Source organism: Stegostoma tigrinum, chromosome 2, assembly GCF_030684315.1.
Source record: "Stegostoma tigrinum isolate sSteTig4 chromosome 2, sSteTig4.hap1, whole genome shotgun sequence".
In the NCBI taxonomy this organism is placed as follows: Eukaryota; Metazoa; Chordata; class Chondrichthyes; order Orectolobiformes; family Stegostomatidae; genus Stegostoma; species Stegostoma tigrinum.
In genome coordinates, this window is record NC_081355.1 from 28,381,420 (window position 1) to 28,399,006 (window position 17,587).

Genomic DNA, 17,587 nt, shown 5'->3' on the forward strand with positions numbered 1-17,587 from the left:
GTTCATCAACACTCCCTAGGACCCTACCACTAACTGTGCAAGTCCTGCCCTAATGGGTCTTGCCAAAATGTGCTACTTTGCATTTCTCTAAATTAGATTCCATCTGCCAGGCCTCAGCCCATTGGCTCAGCCGACCAAGATCCCACTGTACTCTTTTTGGTGTCATCCACAAACTTACTAACCATGCTTCCTATATTCTCATCCATGTCATTTATATAAATGACCATCAACAGTGGACCTAACATTGATTCCTGCGGAACACCACTGGTCACACAGTCCAGTCCGAAAAACAACCCTTGAGCAACACTCCCCCATTAACACTTTCGTCACTTGTCCTACCTTACCTCCTAAGAGAAAGCACATCTGCATATTAATAAAGAAAACTTTCTTGAACACATTAAACAAATTCCACTCCATCCAAGCCGTTAACAATATGGCAGTCCCAGTCTATGTTTGGAAAGTTAAAGTCCCCTACTATTACAACTCTATTATTCTTTCATATATATTTGCTCTCTCTACATATTTGCTCCTCCATCTCCAGCTGACTATTGGGGGCCTAGAGTACAATACCATCAAGGTGATCAGCCTTTGTTTATTTTTGAGCTCCACCCATGTAAAATCAGTTGGAAAAAAAACAAAAAAAGGTAATTCTTAGAACTGAACTTATTGGTCATACTGGAGTACAGTTCTGAGGTAGACAAACCACGTCATACCAGTACATGTCATTTGCAAGTCTGTTTGTTTCCTTCTGGGTTGAGGAAGAATAAGAAATGAGTAGAGGAAAGAGTTGAAGAGGAAGGTTTTTTTTCAATAAAAGTATTTTCTTTTTTTAAAAAAAGGTAGCTGTTACACTGCCTAAATGACAACATTGCTTATGCTTTAGAACAGGGCTTCCTAAACTGTGGGTCATGACTCCCAGTGGGATTGATAGACGAGATTTGAAGATTATGACTAAGTGGCAGCAATGGCTTTAGTGAAGCTGAGACAGATTTCTGACAACTGCAAGATCCTTTCAATCTTTATTCTTTAGATGGTGGGTCACTGTTCTGAAGCATGGGCATTGTTCCAGTTCAGGAATTATGGCAGAATATTTGCATAAAACAAGGTCCCAGAGAAAGAGAGAAGAAATGACCAGGTGATTCATTGCAGTGATGTTGATTGATGGACAAATATGGGCTTGGACTTTCAACAGAAATTGTGCAGTGGATTCAATTAAATCCAAGAGGGAGAGAAGAGGTTTAATATCTCATCCAGTATCTCCAACAACTGCTCAAATCTCTGAAGTGGGATTTGAAACTACATATCTGATTCAGAGGTGAGACTGCTACCATTGAACCATGTATGTGATGACGTATTTGACGGCAACTAATCCTTTTTCCACTCTGCCCTGATAATCTCAAAACAGCTGTCACTGTGTTGAGCAGGGATCAGAATTCTGTTGCTGTTCCAATAGATTACTGAAATATTTTCAAACTGAACAGGGTAGTGATCATGGGTACCACCCCACAGAAAGAATTAAAATGCCTACAAGCAGTAGCAAAGTGCTTGTATACAATGCACTCGTATTAGTGCTGGCTATACAGTACACTCGACACATTTCTTTCAAAATAGAACTGTACTCAGATTACACGCCCAAGTATTTTTCTCAGAAACCAAAAGAACTGCAGATGCTGTAAATCAGGAACAAAAACAAAGTTGCTGGAAAAGCTCAGCAGGTCTGACAGCATCTGTGAAGGAAAAAACAGTTAGTTAATGTTTCAGGTCCAGAGGAAGGATCATCGGACCCGAAATTGTTTTCACCTTCACAGATGCTGCCAGACCTGTTGAGCTTTTCCAGCAACTTTGTTTTATTCTTCTCACAGGTTTTGCAACATAAAAATGAGTCACTTGAAATAAGCAATAACTTTGAAAAGTAAAATAGAACTTTCCTGTATATTATAATGTAGTGCGTGTGTGCCGGTGGGTGTGTGTCCTTTCCAATGTCCCCAGTGCAATATTTTAACCAAAAACGTTGCTTTTGAATTATAAGTCACTGTCGTAAAGCAGGAAACAATGCACCCAGCAAACTCTCTTGAACAGCAACCGGAGAAATGACCAAATAATTTTAAAAGATTGCATCGAATTTAGGGTAGAATGGTGCGAAGCAATTCATCTTGGCAGGAAGAACCAAGAAAGAGTATTTCTAAATTTTTAAAATGAACAGAGGCCTGGAGGTGTGAGAAGTCTTTAAAGGTGGCAGCACAAATTAAGACTGTTAAAAAGTAGTAAAGTGTGAAGCTGGATGAACACAGCAGGCCAAGCAGCATCTCAGGAGCACAAAAGCTGACATTTCGGGCCTGGGCCCTTCATTAGAGGGCTGATGGGTCTAGGCCCGAAACGTCAGCTTTTGTGCTCCTGAGATGCTGCTTGGCCGGCTGTGTTCATCCAGCTCCACACTTTGTTATCTTGGATTCTCCAGCATCTGCAGTTCCCATTATCTCTGTTAAAAAGTAGTACACAGTTCTTGGCCTTTTAAGTAGAGGCAGAGTACCAAAACAAGAAAGTTACGCTAAATTTTAATAAGCATCAGGGAGGCCTCAGTTGGAGTATTATGGCCAAATCTGCACATTGCACTTTAGGAAGGATATCAAGATCTGGGACAGAGTGGAGATTCACTTGGAGGTATCAGTAATGTGAGGAAACTAGATAAGATAGAATAGTCCTCCTCGGTGATTACAGGGAGCAAAGAAAAGAGAGGATTTATAACAGGTGTGCCCAAATCATTGAAAGTTTTGGTCCAGTGCATAGCAGAGGTTTCGACTAATGGTGGAAGGCTTGGTAACCAGAAGAAAGGAACCAAAGGTGACAGTAGGACAAACTATTAATCTAGAAAATTATGAATTTTTCTTACTCATTTGATGTGTATGCGACCTGGGGAATTCTTACAGATGGTGGTGTTCCTAAACATCTGGTCCTTCCTGAGGTCATAGGTTTGGAAGGTACTGTGAAAGGAGCCTTGCTGAGTTACTACAGTGCAGTGTCTCTTGCAGACGCCATTGCACTTTGGTGGTGAAAGGAGTGAATACTGAAGGTGAAGGTGATGGACAGGGTGCCATGAATGAGCTTCTTTGTTCTGGAATGCACGGCCTGAAATGGTAGCGGAAGCAGATTGGAATTGACTTGCAAAATGGAATTCAGTAGATTGTTGAAGAAAAGAAAATTGCAAAATAATGGAGAAACAGCAGGGGTTGAATGAACAGCATAGCTCTTGCAAAGTGGCACTATGGGACTGAGTCACCTTCCTCTGTGCTGCCTCATTAAAACGAAGTGCTTTTGTTTTCTTAAAGATTATTTTAAATATAATTGCAGGCCTCAGTACCAGGGAATGCCCCTGTTCTTCTCACATGTGAAACTGAATATTTTGCATCCACTTGAGAGGTTAGCCTGAGCGTTAGTTTAATGTCCCTTGCAGAAAGGACCAAGAAGCATTCAATAGTGCAGCATTCCTAAACATTCCCCACTGATAGCCTAGTACAGTAGGCAACTTAACAGTAAATGCTCCATACATTAGCTACTTATAATTAGTATCAATGGCTCTATGAATCAGTAGCTGAAAGATTTCACTGCTGACAATAACATCATCATTTACGGTTCGAGCTTGTCACCAACAATAGCTTGGTTGTTAGTAACAATTCAACTGTAAAAGGTGGAGAGAAGTAACTAACGTATCATACAGTTTTAAAGCAGTGTAACACCTCAGAGCTAATTTTAGCCAATGAGAAAGACATTATGCAAAACAAATCTATATCTAGCTGGGGTGCAAATAATTAATGGTGGAGATCTTGTATTTTGTGCAATAAAATGGAAAGCTTCTTACGAAGGCATCATAAATAATAGCTTCAAATTAATGTCATACAATCCATACATTGACGGCAAAATTGTTGGAACATTACGCACTGGAAAGGAAAATTAACAGATATACATTGCAAATATAAAATGACAGTGGGCAGACCACTGCCTTCCAATCCATTCCCAACACTTACATTTTTTTTTGGAGGTGGGGCAGGGCATTCACTAAATTGCCTGCCCTTAGGCTAATGTTGCAATAAGGCCATTAAGTGGGCTATTAATTCAGGATCTCAAACAGTCTCCATGGTCATAATATGCTCAACAGCAGAAGGTGGACAAGAGCGGAGGTATGGTTTCTTCACCACAGTCGAAAAACTTAGCACATTGAAGGGCACCCCCTAAAATCATACCCCTTCCACCCCAACACCTACCACTCCAAACCCCTCCCCTGTGTACCAATCTCTCCCCACCCAAAAAGGCCTGGCTTACCAGCATCAGGGATGCATTCTGTCTTCTTCACGAGGACAGTATGTAGCGTCAGCAGGTCCTATTTGCTTCTGGTGCTGCTGGGACTACAAGAGCTGCTAGTCAATCTCAAGTGCAAGGAATTCCTTCCACGGAGGGAGGATTTAACATCTCGGCAAAATTACTGGCAGAGCGGCCATTGTTAGATATTTACTGACAGACTAGTTCAGAGATGTCATTATATGCCTCTACAGGAAATGTGACTTGAACCTGTCTCAGGAGTAGGAGCAGTATGACTGTACCCTTAGTCCCCAAATAGACATTTTTTTAAAAAAAAAGTTCACTCATGATCAACTTTTCTCCTTTGCATGCAGGAAACATCCCCCATATTCACATAAAACTCAGTTCATTGGGAAATACGGTTGCCAGTTTCTATGCAGTAAGTTCCCGTGAAATACTAATTAATTCATGACCAGGCATTGGTTAAGAAAGGACTGTCAGCCAAAAAACTGGCAACAGTGCCTGTCAGTTTTGTGAATGCCATGGGATACTTTACATTTATTTCAACAGGTCAACTGGAACATCAAATAAGCCCCATCTGGAAAATGGGATCTCCAACGACATTGCATTCCTCCCTAAGTAACACACTGAAATGTCAGCCTGGCTTATGTACTCAAGTTTGATAGGGAGACACGTGAGTGGCCAAACTCTCAGCATTTTTCTACATTCAGACACAAAGGTAAGCTAATGTAACGACCAAACAACTTGAAACAATGTCTAGGATTGCAGTTATAATAGGGCCACATTTGATTTTTTACATCTGTATAAGGAATTACTGAGCTCAGAATTCTTGCTAAAATCTGATAGTTTAAAACAAAATTATGCCACGGTCAAGAAATTTTATTTCAGTAGCTCACCAACTCATACTTATTGTATGTTAGGGCAAGACAGCTTTGACCCGAATATTTTTTGCTCGTATGTGCTGATTTTTTCCCTCCATTAGAATTGGATCATCAGCTGTATTTTATCGAAATCTGCATTAGTGTCGGAAAACTGTGAGGTCAGATGAGGGAGGGTAGTGAATGGGGGACAGAGACGTGGGATATGGGCAGGGTCTGATGATAAAAGGCAACCCCACTCAAATCCCCATGAACAATTGCAAGTTCAGCAAGGATCTCAATGTCAGGATAACATTGCAGGAACCTTGGAGGCTTTTCCATTTCCTTACTGAGCAGCATGGAGAAACAATTATAGATCAGGCTGCAATCACCATGTAGAGTGCACACACTGTAATGAACCTGAAACGTTCCAGTTCAGCTACATAATGCAAAGACTCAATAAAAGCCATGAGACAGACCCTAAGAAATAATGCTCAATTACTGATGAGAGGGTCCTGAAAAATAGTATGGATGCTCAGTTCAGGGTCAGACTAGTTCACACAGAATGTTTAAAACAAAACTCCCCCCTCACTCCACCCCCACCCCTCACACATGGGCACAATATAAATAGGTCTATGTTTCTTTTCACAAAAGGCACTGCAGTGTAGGTATTTTTTGTTTCGACAACGTGAGGACGAAACAAACAGATAGATGGAGAGCCCCAATTTTAAACTGAGTCAACACGAACATGAGAAAAACCATTAAAGGGAAACATGCATATTGAAATGGAAGTAAAATACTGCGCCTGCTGGAAATCTGAAATGGAAACAGAAAATACTCAATGGGTCAAACAGCATCTGTGGAAATGAACAGGGCCAGATTTTCAGAGGAGTCCACAAATAGATGAATTCCAGGTCCCAAATCCAAGCTTTGGTTGTATTGGCTTGAGCTTGGCTAATTACAAGCTCGAAGAGCCTCCAAGGAAGTGGGAGCTGACTGCTGGATGCTCGCAGTATGGGCAGGCAGCAGACATGTTGACGTCTGCCACTGTCTTGTCCAGGAGAACAAGCAGTTCCTTTAGGAGGCCACAATGTGAAGTGTGGCAAAAAGTAGCCAAGGATGCTGAGTTAATGTAAAGTGGTTGACTATGTGCCAGTCAGGTCTACAAGTTTTGTTTTGTTTTTAAATCACAAAGACATGTTCTTGCTCTGTAGAACTGCAGCCAATCCAATGTGCACCAGGCTACTCCTCTCTGTCAGGAAAAAATATGAATTCACTCACTTTCACACAGGGTCCTTGACAAGCTCATATATGACCTTTAATGGGCTGTGAATTAGCACCAATATTGTTTCCCATCCTTTCACCCATCTTACAAACCCTTTTAAAATCTGAAATTTCAAGCATCCCTACATAGGAGCCAGAAGATCTGGTTCAAGTCCCAATCATCCTGGAAGTGTGTCACAGAACAGGTCATTAAAAATAATGAAAATCTGAAACTGTAGACTTCTGAATCCTGAGATTTCCCTTCCACTTTAAAGTAGAATCCTCAAGACAGGTACAGGGATAGGCGGTGGTGGTGGGAATATAGGAAAGATGACGAAGAGAGGATTGGGGACTGGGAGAAATTTCCAGAACAAGTCCGCTGACTTGCACAGCCACCTTGGCTACACTTCTTCCTACTCACTCCTTGTGGAGAATTTATTCTGTCCTTCCAGTTGTTCAGTGTCCCTCCTGACCCGACCTGGCCTAATCTGTCCATCTTCCTACTCACCTATCCGCTCCATCTTTCCCACTAATCAACCACAATAAACTTACCTGCTTCCACCTATCACCATCTCACCTACCCCCCCCCTAGCTGCAGCTCCCAACCCCCACTATTTATTTCTGGGCTCCCCCCTCTATCCTCAATCCTGACGAAGGGCTCTGGTCCAAAACATTGACGTTCCTGCTCCTCGGATGCTGTCTGGCCCGCTGTGCTTTTCCAGCTCCACATTTTTTGACTAGCTCCCAGCATCTGCAATCCTTACTGTCTTGAAGGGTAATGGATATAAGGCAGGACAGTGGGGTAGAAGATTATCAGATCAACAATGATCTAAATGAATGGTGATGTGGCAACCAAGCGGAGGCTTGGAGACCGCTTTGCAGAACACCTCCACTCAGTTCGCAACAAACAACTGCATCTCCCAGTCGCAAACCATTTCCACTCCCCCTCCCATTCTTTAGATGACATGTCCATCATGGGCCTCCTGCAGTGCCACAATGATGCCACCCGAAGGTTGCAGGAACAGCAACTCATATTCCGCCTGGGAACCCTGCAGCCTAATGGTATCAATGTGGACTTCACCAGTTTCAAAATCTCCCCTTCCCCCACTGCATCCCTAAACCAGCCCAGTTCATCCCCTCCCCCCACTGCACCACACAACCAGCCCAGCTCTTCCCCCCCACCCACTGCATCCCAAAACCAGTCCAACCTGCCTCTGCCTCCCTAACCGGTTCTTCCTCTCACCCATCCCTTCCTCCCACCCCCAGCCGCACCCCCAGCTACCTACTAACCTCATCCCACCTCCTTGACCTGTCCGTCTTCCCTGGACTGACCTATCCCCTCCCTACCTCCCCACCTACACCCTCTCCACCTATCTTCTTTGCTCTCCATCTTCGGTCCGCCTCCCCCTCTCTCCCTATTTATTCCAGTTCCCTCCCCCCATCCCCCTCTCTGATGAAGGGTCTAGGCCCGAAACGTCAGCTTTTGTGCTCCTGAGATGCTGCTTGGCCTGCTGTGTTCATCCAGCCTCACATTTTATTATCTTGGAATCTCCAGCATCTGCAGTTCCCATTATCTCTGATACTAGGTTATAATCCAACTGGTTTATTTGAAAACACAAGCTTTTGGAGCCTTGCTCCTTCTTCAGGACTGTCAATAAGCATAATGAGTTCAGAGATCTTCCCAATAGTTGCTGTCTCCTATCAACTCCGTGTTTCCTTATTTTGATCTGGAAATCTGCAGCAGACATTTGATGCAATGCTGAAATATATGAACCATTCCCATTGCTTTTTTTTCAAACCAGAAGTCTTTATGCTGGGTACAGCCAAACACAGAGAGTGGGGGAAAAGAAAGAGTTGACAGAAATGAACAGTTGTCCTGTGCATAAAATCCTAATTATGCCTGAAACCATATCTAACAACACTTCAAACTTGAAAATTCTGATTGTCGTGCTTAAATCCCTCCATGGCATCACCACCACCCTACTCCCCTATATTTCTGTAATGGTAAACCCTACAACCCTCTGCGAACATTGTTCTGCAGAACCTCTGCACCTTTGGCTGCCAGGCAGCTGTGCCTTGATCCATCCAGAATTTTAAACACTGAATTCCGTCCCTATAACTCTTGCCCATCTTTCCGTGATCCTCATTTAAATATCTCTTGTTCATGCTCGTAAATCACCTTCAAAATAGCTTTGTTTCAGTCTTAACTTTTGTTTAATTACATTCCAGGCTGTTTTACAGCACTGAATGTGCTATGTAAATGCAAGTTGTTGAATCATTCAAAAGATACCATCAAGAAGTTATAATTATCATCAATGCCTGTCATATCTTGAGGTCTCCGAGTCACCAATTATTAGTACTGAATAGCTTATTCCTAACTCTAACCTGCTCAGTCATTTCAAAAGATCATAGAATCCATACAGTGTGGAAACAGGCCACTCAGCCTGTTGAGTCCACACTGACACACACCCCCTACACCCCATCCCTGTAACCCTGCATTTCCCATGAGTAATCTATCTAACCTACACATCCCTGGACAATTTTAACACGACCAATGCACCTAACCTGCACATCTTTGGACTGTGGAGCAGCCAGAGGCCATGCAGACACAGGGAGACTGTGCAAACTCCACACACCAGTTACCCAGGGGTGGGATCGAACCTGGGTCCTGAGGCTGTGGTGCTAACCACTGAGCCACCGTGCCGCCCATAGCGCATCTGATTGCAGTCTCAAATCCACATTCCCACTTAGACCACTAACTACAGGCTTCCTGGATACAAGTATGTGAAACTTGTTGTGATGGATTCACAAAAAGACGAGCCGTCCACTCTATCTTTAACAACTGTCATTTTATTTATACATGAGCTTTAGACAGGAAGTTGCTAAAGCCTTTGCAAATACAGTCTTAGCTTGGAGGCATTATAACTAAGCCTGATCCCTATTCTCTCCAGATAGACAGGCAGCAAGCACACAAACACACGCACTCAAATTTATCAATAGGAGTAATTAATTATTAATGAGAAGTCGAAACCACTGCAGAGATTGTGCTTTCCATACCCAAGGGTCTGGAAGTCGGTTACAGGATTGACATCACTGACACCAGCGAGGTCAAACGCAGAGCGGAGATCTGGTTGGGGATCTTCCGGTGTGCTACTTAATGTCTGTGTAATATGTTGCATCGAACGCTAAGATCTCAGGATGACTCATTACGTCTATTTCTAATGAGGAATATATTAAGTACTGAAATTCAGTAACAGGGGTCTCAAACCAGTTGCCCAAGAATTGGAATTTTCCAAAAACCAGACAGTTTTTCACTTGGACATCCCTTTTTGAATAGACTAAGTGCAAGAATGTAGAGACTGTTCACTGGATAATCACAGAGGACAGAATCAGCAAGAGTTGTGCACACACAGGACCCCAGCCCATTGCAGTGCTTTAATGTCTGCCTCCCCGCCCCATCCCTTCCTATTTCCATACAGAAATCTGCCTCTTCCCACTGGCAGGGACACTTGAATAAATATATTCTCAGCTGCTTTCGGGGAAGAGAATCAGAAATCAGCCATATGTCTCAGTGTCTCCAGAAAGACTGCATGAAGGAGTTGGTTGGTAATCCAAAAATCTGGAAAACCCAAAACCTGACAATTTCAGTCCCAAGGCTGCTGAATTTTGGGAAACTGTCCCCGTAGTTAAAAAGTATATAAATGTATGCTGATAATGACAATATCCTGCTTTTTAAACATACGTAGGGTAAAAGCAGAATCGAAATGCTAATCTAATCCCGTTAGAGGATGTATTTAGAAGATTAAATAATTAATTGCAGATAGGATTTGTCCTATCTTGAAGGATTTCTACGTCAAGAAAAGCTGCACGTCCCTGACAGTTTTATGTGCACTCATTCATGAACATTAAAAATGTACCCACAACAAATGAATAATATCTGCAGGTCGATGAGTGAAATATTAGTTGAGAACCAAATACTAAGTAAAGGAAATGACATACATAAGAAAAGAGGATGCGGACTAACCAGGGTACAAGAAGTCTGTGTACACCTGTATGTATAACGGATTGAGACAGACTCTTGTCTCCAATGACAGGCCAAAGCTTTACACTTTGTAAGAGAACCATTCTGACTGTCCAATAACCGTTTAAAATGCAACACTGATAAACAAAGAGGCCCATTAGCTTTAATTAGGTCACTGAAGTTCAATGGGTGTGTGTGTGTGTAGATGTGTAAAGATTTTAATCAGGTTTTTTACTGCACCGCAGCTCAGAATGACTGGTTCCTTACGCATCTTGAACAGTGCCATCCTTCGTAATTGGCTTCCTACCCAGATAACATCCCCCACTGCAACTTTTATTACAACCTACAATTGAGGATCTCTATATCCTACTGCGGTGAGGCTAAACTGGTTTCAAATCAACAAATGCTTCAATTTAAAGGAACAATCTGAAATGACAACATTATGGTGTCTACTTCCACCACTGCCTTAAAACCAACTGCATCAAAGTTGGCCCTGAAATAAAAGGAGCCGAGTTTGCATAGTGAAACCAGAGCGAAGGAACTTTTTCACTGCCTGACTGGGAACATACAAAAACAAGCATTAGAATACCGATTACAGTGACAAAGTTTAATTCCTGAGTAAAGAAAGAGTCTGAGCTTCCAATCATTGGAAATAAACTTCCAAGCCCTTCTGCACCGAGTCCAGATTCTCTAGTTAGTTAGTGAACCTATATTCCAAAGGCATGAAATTATGCATTCTGTATCAGCTTGGATACCATTCAACAATTTTAGAATGCCACAATCTTTTGTTTGCAATTAAATATAAAAACCCAAACCACATTTAATTTGTGCCACGTAAGATTTAGATGTACAGAGTTATGAAATGTATTGTGGTACTGCCTATGCAGTTAGATAAGATGGCACTGCCATAAGCATCACCTATTTACTGAATATAACAGTGATTTCAAAATTGTCAATCAACCTAACAGCATTATCACAATACGTAAGTCTCACCGTCCTGATCATCAGCAAATTATCACCAGCACAAAAAACACTCAAAAATTACTTAATTTTTATTAAATGGAACTTGAAATAAAATTCATTACATGCTAGAGGAACCTCTGTTTCCCATGACTCCGGTCCACTGCCATTGTTGTTTGCATGGCCAAAACTGACTAAAGTTTGGTCTTGTTGGGTACAAAACACTTTACAGTATCCTGACTTCGTGACATGCCGTTTTGAAATGCAAACTTTAGTGGTCCTCTTAATATTTATACATCATACCACATGAAGGAGGGTCTAGTTAATACAAGTGGCAGCAACTTTCAAATGATCAGAGTTAAACAAACATGCATGTACTCAAGCTAGGCGTTATATTGACAGGAACACTGTCCCATTCCTCAATCCGTCCTATGCCACAAAAGACTGCTTTCTTGGATCAAGAAGACTTTGAAGATGTTGTTAAACCAAAAGACCTCCATTCCCAAGAAAACCAAGGCATTCACTTTAAAAACTAAAGTTAAACTAGGGAAATTGGCGAAGGATGCTCAGAACTTCCTAATTTTCTTTAATTCATGTCAGCCACAAGTTGGAATTGGGGATTTTCAGACAATTACTGTTAGGTGCCCAATGGGTTCACCAAGTAAACTTAAATCACGTCAGCTTTATTCCCGTTATCTGTAAGATTACCTGAAACTGGCAGAAGAGTCAATGGTTCTCCATAAAAGTCCAGTCATTCTGTACATGTTAAACACATTTATTGACCTATTTCTTCAGACTGTACAATGCTCGAATGCAATAGTTTTTTTTAAAATGAGCATCTTTACCTTTTCTAGAGCTTCACGGTCAATAATTTCTTGCACAGCCAACAACTTGATGCTGGAAAACAGGAAAATCAAAAGCTCAGTAAGTTAAATTCTTTTAGCCAGCACAAGACGTGAATATGTAAGACATTTATTTAGGCTTTTTTTTTACAGCTCCTAAGGTCCATCGTGTCACCCAGTATGCAATCCTTGAAATAGAAGAGGGCAGTGGAAATGATCCCCAGAGGAACACCCAGCTTACTCGTGTACTATTTTTCAGAAATTGCTCCAAACGTCCTCAGTCATTAGAAAGATTGCACCAAAAAGCAGGCCAGAAGCATTGCTATTAAACTTGCCCCATTGAAAATATGACCTTAAAGCTTGGAGGATGCTTAGAATAGTATCATAGTTGGCACAGACAGGATGGGCTGAATGGCCTAATTTCTGCTCCTATGTCTTATGAAACAGTCCAGCACAGGAACAGGCCCATCATGTCTGTGCCAACTATGATGCTGTTGTAAACTAATCCCATCTGCCTGCATGTGGTCTGTATCGCTCTATTATCTGTCTGTTCCTGTGTCTGTCTCAATGCATCTTAAACTTTGCTATTGTATCAGCTTTTCCCACCTCTCTGGCAGCACATTCCAGGCACTAACTAGACTCTTCTTAAAACAAAAAAATCCTCACACATCTCCTTGAAACTTTTCCCCATTTCACCTACTATTTGACATTTCCACCCTGGGAAAGAGACCTCAACTATCCACCCTATCCATGCCCCTCAAGTTTATACACTTCTATTAGGTCACCCCTCAGCCTCCAACGCTCGAACGAAAACAATCCAGGTCGGTCCAACCTTTCCTTATAGCTAAATACACCCCAATCCAGGCAACATGCTAGTAAACCTCTTCTGCACCCTCTCCAAAGCCTCCATGTCCTTCCTACAGTGCTGCATCTAGACCTGCACACAGTATGCCGAATGTGTCCTGATCACAGTCTTGTAAGTCGCAACATGACTTGCCAACTTTTTTACTCAAAGCCCCAATCAAAGGCGGCAAGCATGCCTTCTGCCTTCCTTACCAACTTATCCATTTGGTGTTGCCACTTTCAGAGAGCTATGGGCTTGGACTCCAAGATCCCTCTATATATCAAAAAGCCTGCTGTATATAACCTCAGATAATAAAATGTGAGGCTGGATGAACACAGCAGGCCCAGTAGCATCTCAGGAGCACAAAAGCTGTCGTTTCGGGCCTAGGCCCTCTCTGATGAAGGGTCTAGGCCTGAAACATCAGCTTTTGTGCTCCTGAGATGCCGCTGGGCCTGCTGTGTTCATCCAGCCTCACATTTTATTATCTTGGATTCTCCAGCATCTGCAGTTCCCATTATCACTGGATATAACCTCATTTTGTCTTTGATAAAATTGTCATGGGTGATAAAGCTGTATGACAACAGGTCATCATTAATCAATGCTCCTCTCACTGAGGCCACTAGGCAGGCTCAGAACTTTCAGTAGGTTTTATTTTGATTTCAGATCTTCAGCAGTGAGAGCATTTTTACTTTTGTGAGCTGCATCTGAAGCGTATTCTAAACGGAAAATGACAGAAGATCTCAACAGTTACAAAACTGAAGATTATGTTGGATAGAATGAGGAAGTCAATACAAAATTTCACTCATTGCCAGTCATACAAACTGTGGGTGTATTGCAATATGTTATCAACATGGCACAAAAAAATTTATAACCGCAAAAGATCCAACGTGCACATTTCCAGCCAGGCCTTTTGCATAATAAATCAGCAGTAGAAGCCTTGTTGATTTTCCCTTAAGTTAGGGTGTTTGGGCCAGTGGCTGAACATTTGCTCCAGGATACAGTAGTATACACATAAGATTGGGTCTCAGCTCCACACTGCTATAAAGGCTAAGGCTGCAAAATTTGATAACTCCTAAAAACAATAGTAAAGATCATTATGTTAGATCACCCCTTGTTTGCTGCTTCTGATATGCAAAACTGTGCACAGTTAGCATGACTTCAAGCCAGTCAGCACCTCTTTGGGGAATTGCTGACTCATGCATTTTACAGTTGGCAAAGAGTAGTACAACATGGTTAAAAGGTTTTCCAGCTTTGCACTTGAAGCCTTGGTGCAAGAGGTAGAAAAGAGGAGAAATATCATCTATAAATAGGGGACAGAGAGACCCCCGAGACCAACTTTCTGCAGGCAGCTGGACCCAACAGCAATGGAGGTCAATGCATGCGTCTAGGCCCTAGGAACGTTAACTATGATTCACATCTCACATCCATTGCTTCACCTCACCTACACAGTGAAAATGCTCTATGCCACACGTCACAGCTTGTGTAAATAGCCAGTGCTTTACCTCAACACTGCACCAATACAATGACATTATTCTTTCCCACTTGAAACACAATGGTGCATAAGCAGATACAGTTGTGCCTCCTCAGCAGAGGAAAGACTCTCACCATGATGCAGGAGATATTGCTCACCAGGGAACTGGCCATGATTGAGGCCATGAAGGAAGCGAAGATAGCAGTATCCATGTATCTAATTCATCTTCAAATATGCCCTGTCCCCGGTTCCATAGCTGACTTCTTAAGCTGCGGTGGTCACTTTCTCCTTTCCCCTCAGTACAGCCCTACATTGTGGGTGGCACAAAAACAGACGTTGTTGGAAAAACTCAGCAGGTCTGGCAGCATCTGTGACGGAAAAATCAGAGTTAATGTTTCGGGTCTGGTGACCCTTCCTCAGAACTGCCAGACCTGCTGAGCTTTTCCAGCAACTTTGTTTTTGTTCCTGATTTCCAACATCCGCAGTTCTTTCAGTTTTTATTGTGGGTGGCACGGTGGCTCAGCGGTTAGGGTTGTTGTCTTACATCGCCAAGAATCTGAGTTGGATTCCACCCTCAGGTGATTGTCTGAGTGGTATTTGCACATTCTCCCTGTGTCTGCATGGGTTTCCTCTCCGAGTCGAAGATGTGCAGGTCAGACGGGTTGGCCATGTCAAATTGCCCGTAATGAGCAGTGAAGTGCAGTTCAGGTGGATTAGTCATGAGAAATGCAGGATTACAGGGATGGGGTAGGGGAGTGGGTCTGGGCGAGATGTTCTTTGGAGGGTTGGTATAGACTGAATGGACCGAATGGTCTGTTTCCACACTGTAGGGATTCTTTGATTCTATTATACGATTTGTGTCTTTCTCCTTTCTGATTTCCAATTGCAATCCTGGCCAAGCACTAATGGAAGAACATGAAATGGAAGAGGAGGTAGACAATGATGAGGAAGGAATGTTGTCACTTGTTCTCACACTGATAACTATCAGCTCTGATTCAGATTCTGTGTTTAGAGGATAGCCTAAAGGTTGATCTGACACTAACCTTGGACCCAGGACAGGGAACAAGATTGTAGAGATGTCAAAACACCGGGGGCAGATCTCACTTATTTGTTCTCAAAAGGTAAGATGTGAGACTGATGGCAAGTCAGGAATTGGATTAAATTTACAGGTATCAAAATTCGATGAGTTAATCGCAGTCAGCCTAGTTAAAAGGATAATATTGGTTTCCCTGTCCTTCCCTCCTCGCCAGCCTATTGCCGTGTAGCTGTTGCCAAGGACAGGGACATCAGAATGGTGAAGTGGCGCAGGCCATCTTAAGAGACCACCTCTCACTCTGCGGAGGACTAAATGGCTTCTTCAGCGTGGCCCATACAGCAAAAATGTAAAATGATTTGCTCAATCTTGTTGTGCGACAACATGGCATTCGAGATATGTAGGCTGCCTGTGTCACACAGTAGCCATTCTGTGGTTTGGTGTGATGCAGCAAACTGATGGCAGTTAAATGCATTGTGACTGTTGCCCAGACAGTAGGCTCTGGCTTCATGATACATTACATGTGGTCACACACCAGGTGAAGACAGAGCAGGTGAACCCCCTTATGGTTGCAGTGCACCTTTGAGCCGAGGTATGGTGTCTGCAAAATGATGTGCACGCACTGGCACTCTGGTGCCTGCACAGGCTTTTAATAGTCAGGAAGCTGCCAGTTCATTCAGCCTGCTTCTTTCTGGCAAGATAGAACGAAATGTATTCAGCTCTCTTTGACTATAGATATTCAGTGACCCTTAAACTATGCAACTGCGTATGGTAAAAAAGGAGCTGTTGCAAATATTGGCTGCCCCCATCTGCTAAGTTTCCAGTCACGGTGGGAATGTCCACTTTGCCCAGCTCTGAGGCTGCATATCTGGCTGTGGTTGCCCCTAGTGTAGTGGAGGTGTTTGACACTTTCTCACTGATGATCTCCTGCTGTGAACCTTCTGCCCACTTCCTCCCTCTTCCAGCCTATTGACTTACGCTGTGACACCTCTGCTCATTCTCCCTATGATGCTGTGGTCCAAGGGAATGCATACCACTGCAGTCACATCTGGCAGCAGGTGGTTTGTGCAGAATTTCTGAAATCCAGACAAAATCAATGAGGTGGCAGGGGGAGGATTTGGGGCCTTTGGGATGGGGAGGGTGGACGGGAGTATGGTTTTGGTGACTGGCAGAGGGATGGGGTCAGTCACATTCTGAAGCAGCATCCCAATACACTCAGGAGATCCCCAAAACGAGGTGCTACACCTTGTCTTCCTGTCTTTTCACCCAGGACAGTGAAAATGTGAGCTGGCCTCCTTTGCCCACCAACCCCACGTAATATGACAACAGGAAAAGAAGCAAGCCATCAGTTGGCCAATTGAAGGCCTCAATATGCCCAAGTTTGCTGGCAAATTCCTTACTTCCCACTATTTTGGGGTCATGCAGGTAGGTATTAAGGCTAGCTATCTATCCTGCAATACATGCCTACCCCCACCCAATGTTTGCAACATACACCTGTCAAGAGGGCCCAAAACTTACCCCCACTGGCATCAAAACTATATTGTATGCCTATTTATATCATTGGCTATCTAATCCTGCTAGACGTTCCCTGAGTCCACAACAAAATATTGCTCAGCACAGCCGGCATAAGATATGTTTTGAAGATAAAATGGTACAATAAGTTAACCTGGGGCTACAAAATTGAAACTGCAGTCTACGTGCTTGAGGCCAGCCTGTGTTCTGAATCTAGGAGCTTGACAAGGCTAGCTTTATTGCTAGCCTATCTAATAAATACGACTACCTACCTGCAAAGTTCTACTTCAATGGACGCTGGTTATGTGCTGCATATGATTTACCGACTTCAAGGCTAGAACTCTTCTGGAAATCAACTCAATGATAAACTTTCCTTTGTCCCAGAAAACAATCACATTTTGTTCACTGTACTGTGCCAGCTGGCAAAGACTTCAACATATTATGGATTTTCTTTGCAAATATCTCACTTA

General features: G+C 42.9%; 1 protein-coding gene across 3 annotated transcripts in view; it reads right to left on the minus strand.

Annotated features, from left to right (window-relative positions):
* eepd1 (endonuclease/exonuclease/phosphatase family domain containing 1) overlaps positions 1-17,587 on the minus strand; it is a 151,115-nt gene that overhangs the window by 49,523 nt on the left and 84,005 nt on the right. For all 3 annotated transcript variants that reach the window (XM_048520090.2, XM_048520072.2, XM_048520082.2), the window contains exon 4: positions 12,261-12,312. In XM_048520090.2, the coding sequence (XP_048376047.1) occupies positions 12,261-12,312 (52 nt within the window). The remainder of the gene's footprint in view (positions 1-12,260; positions 12,313-17,587) is intronic.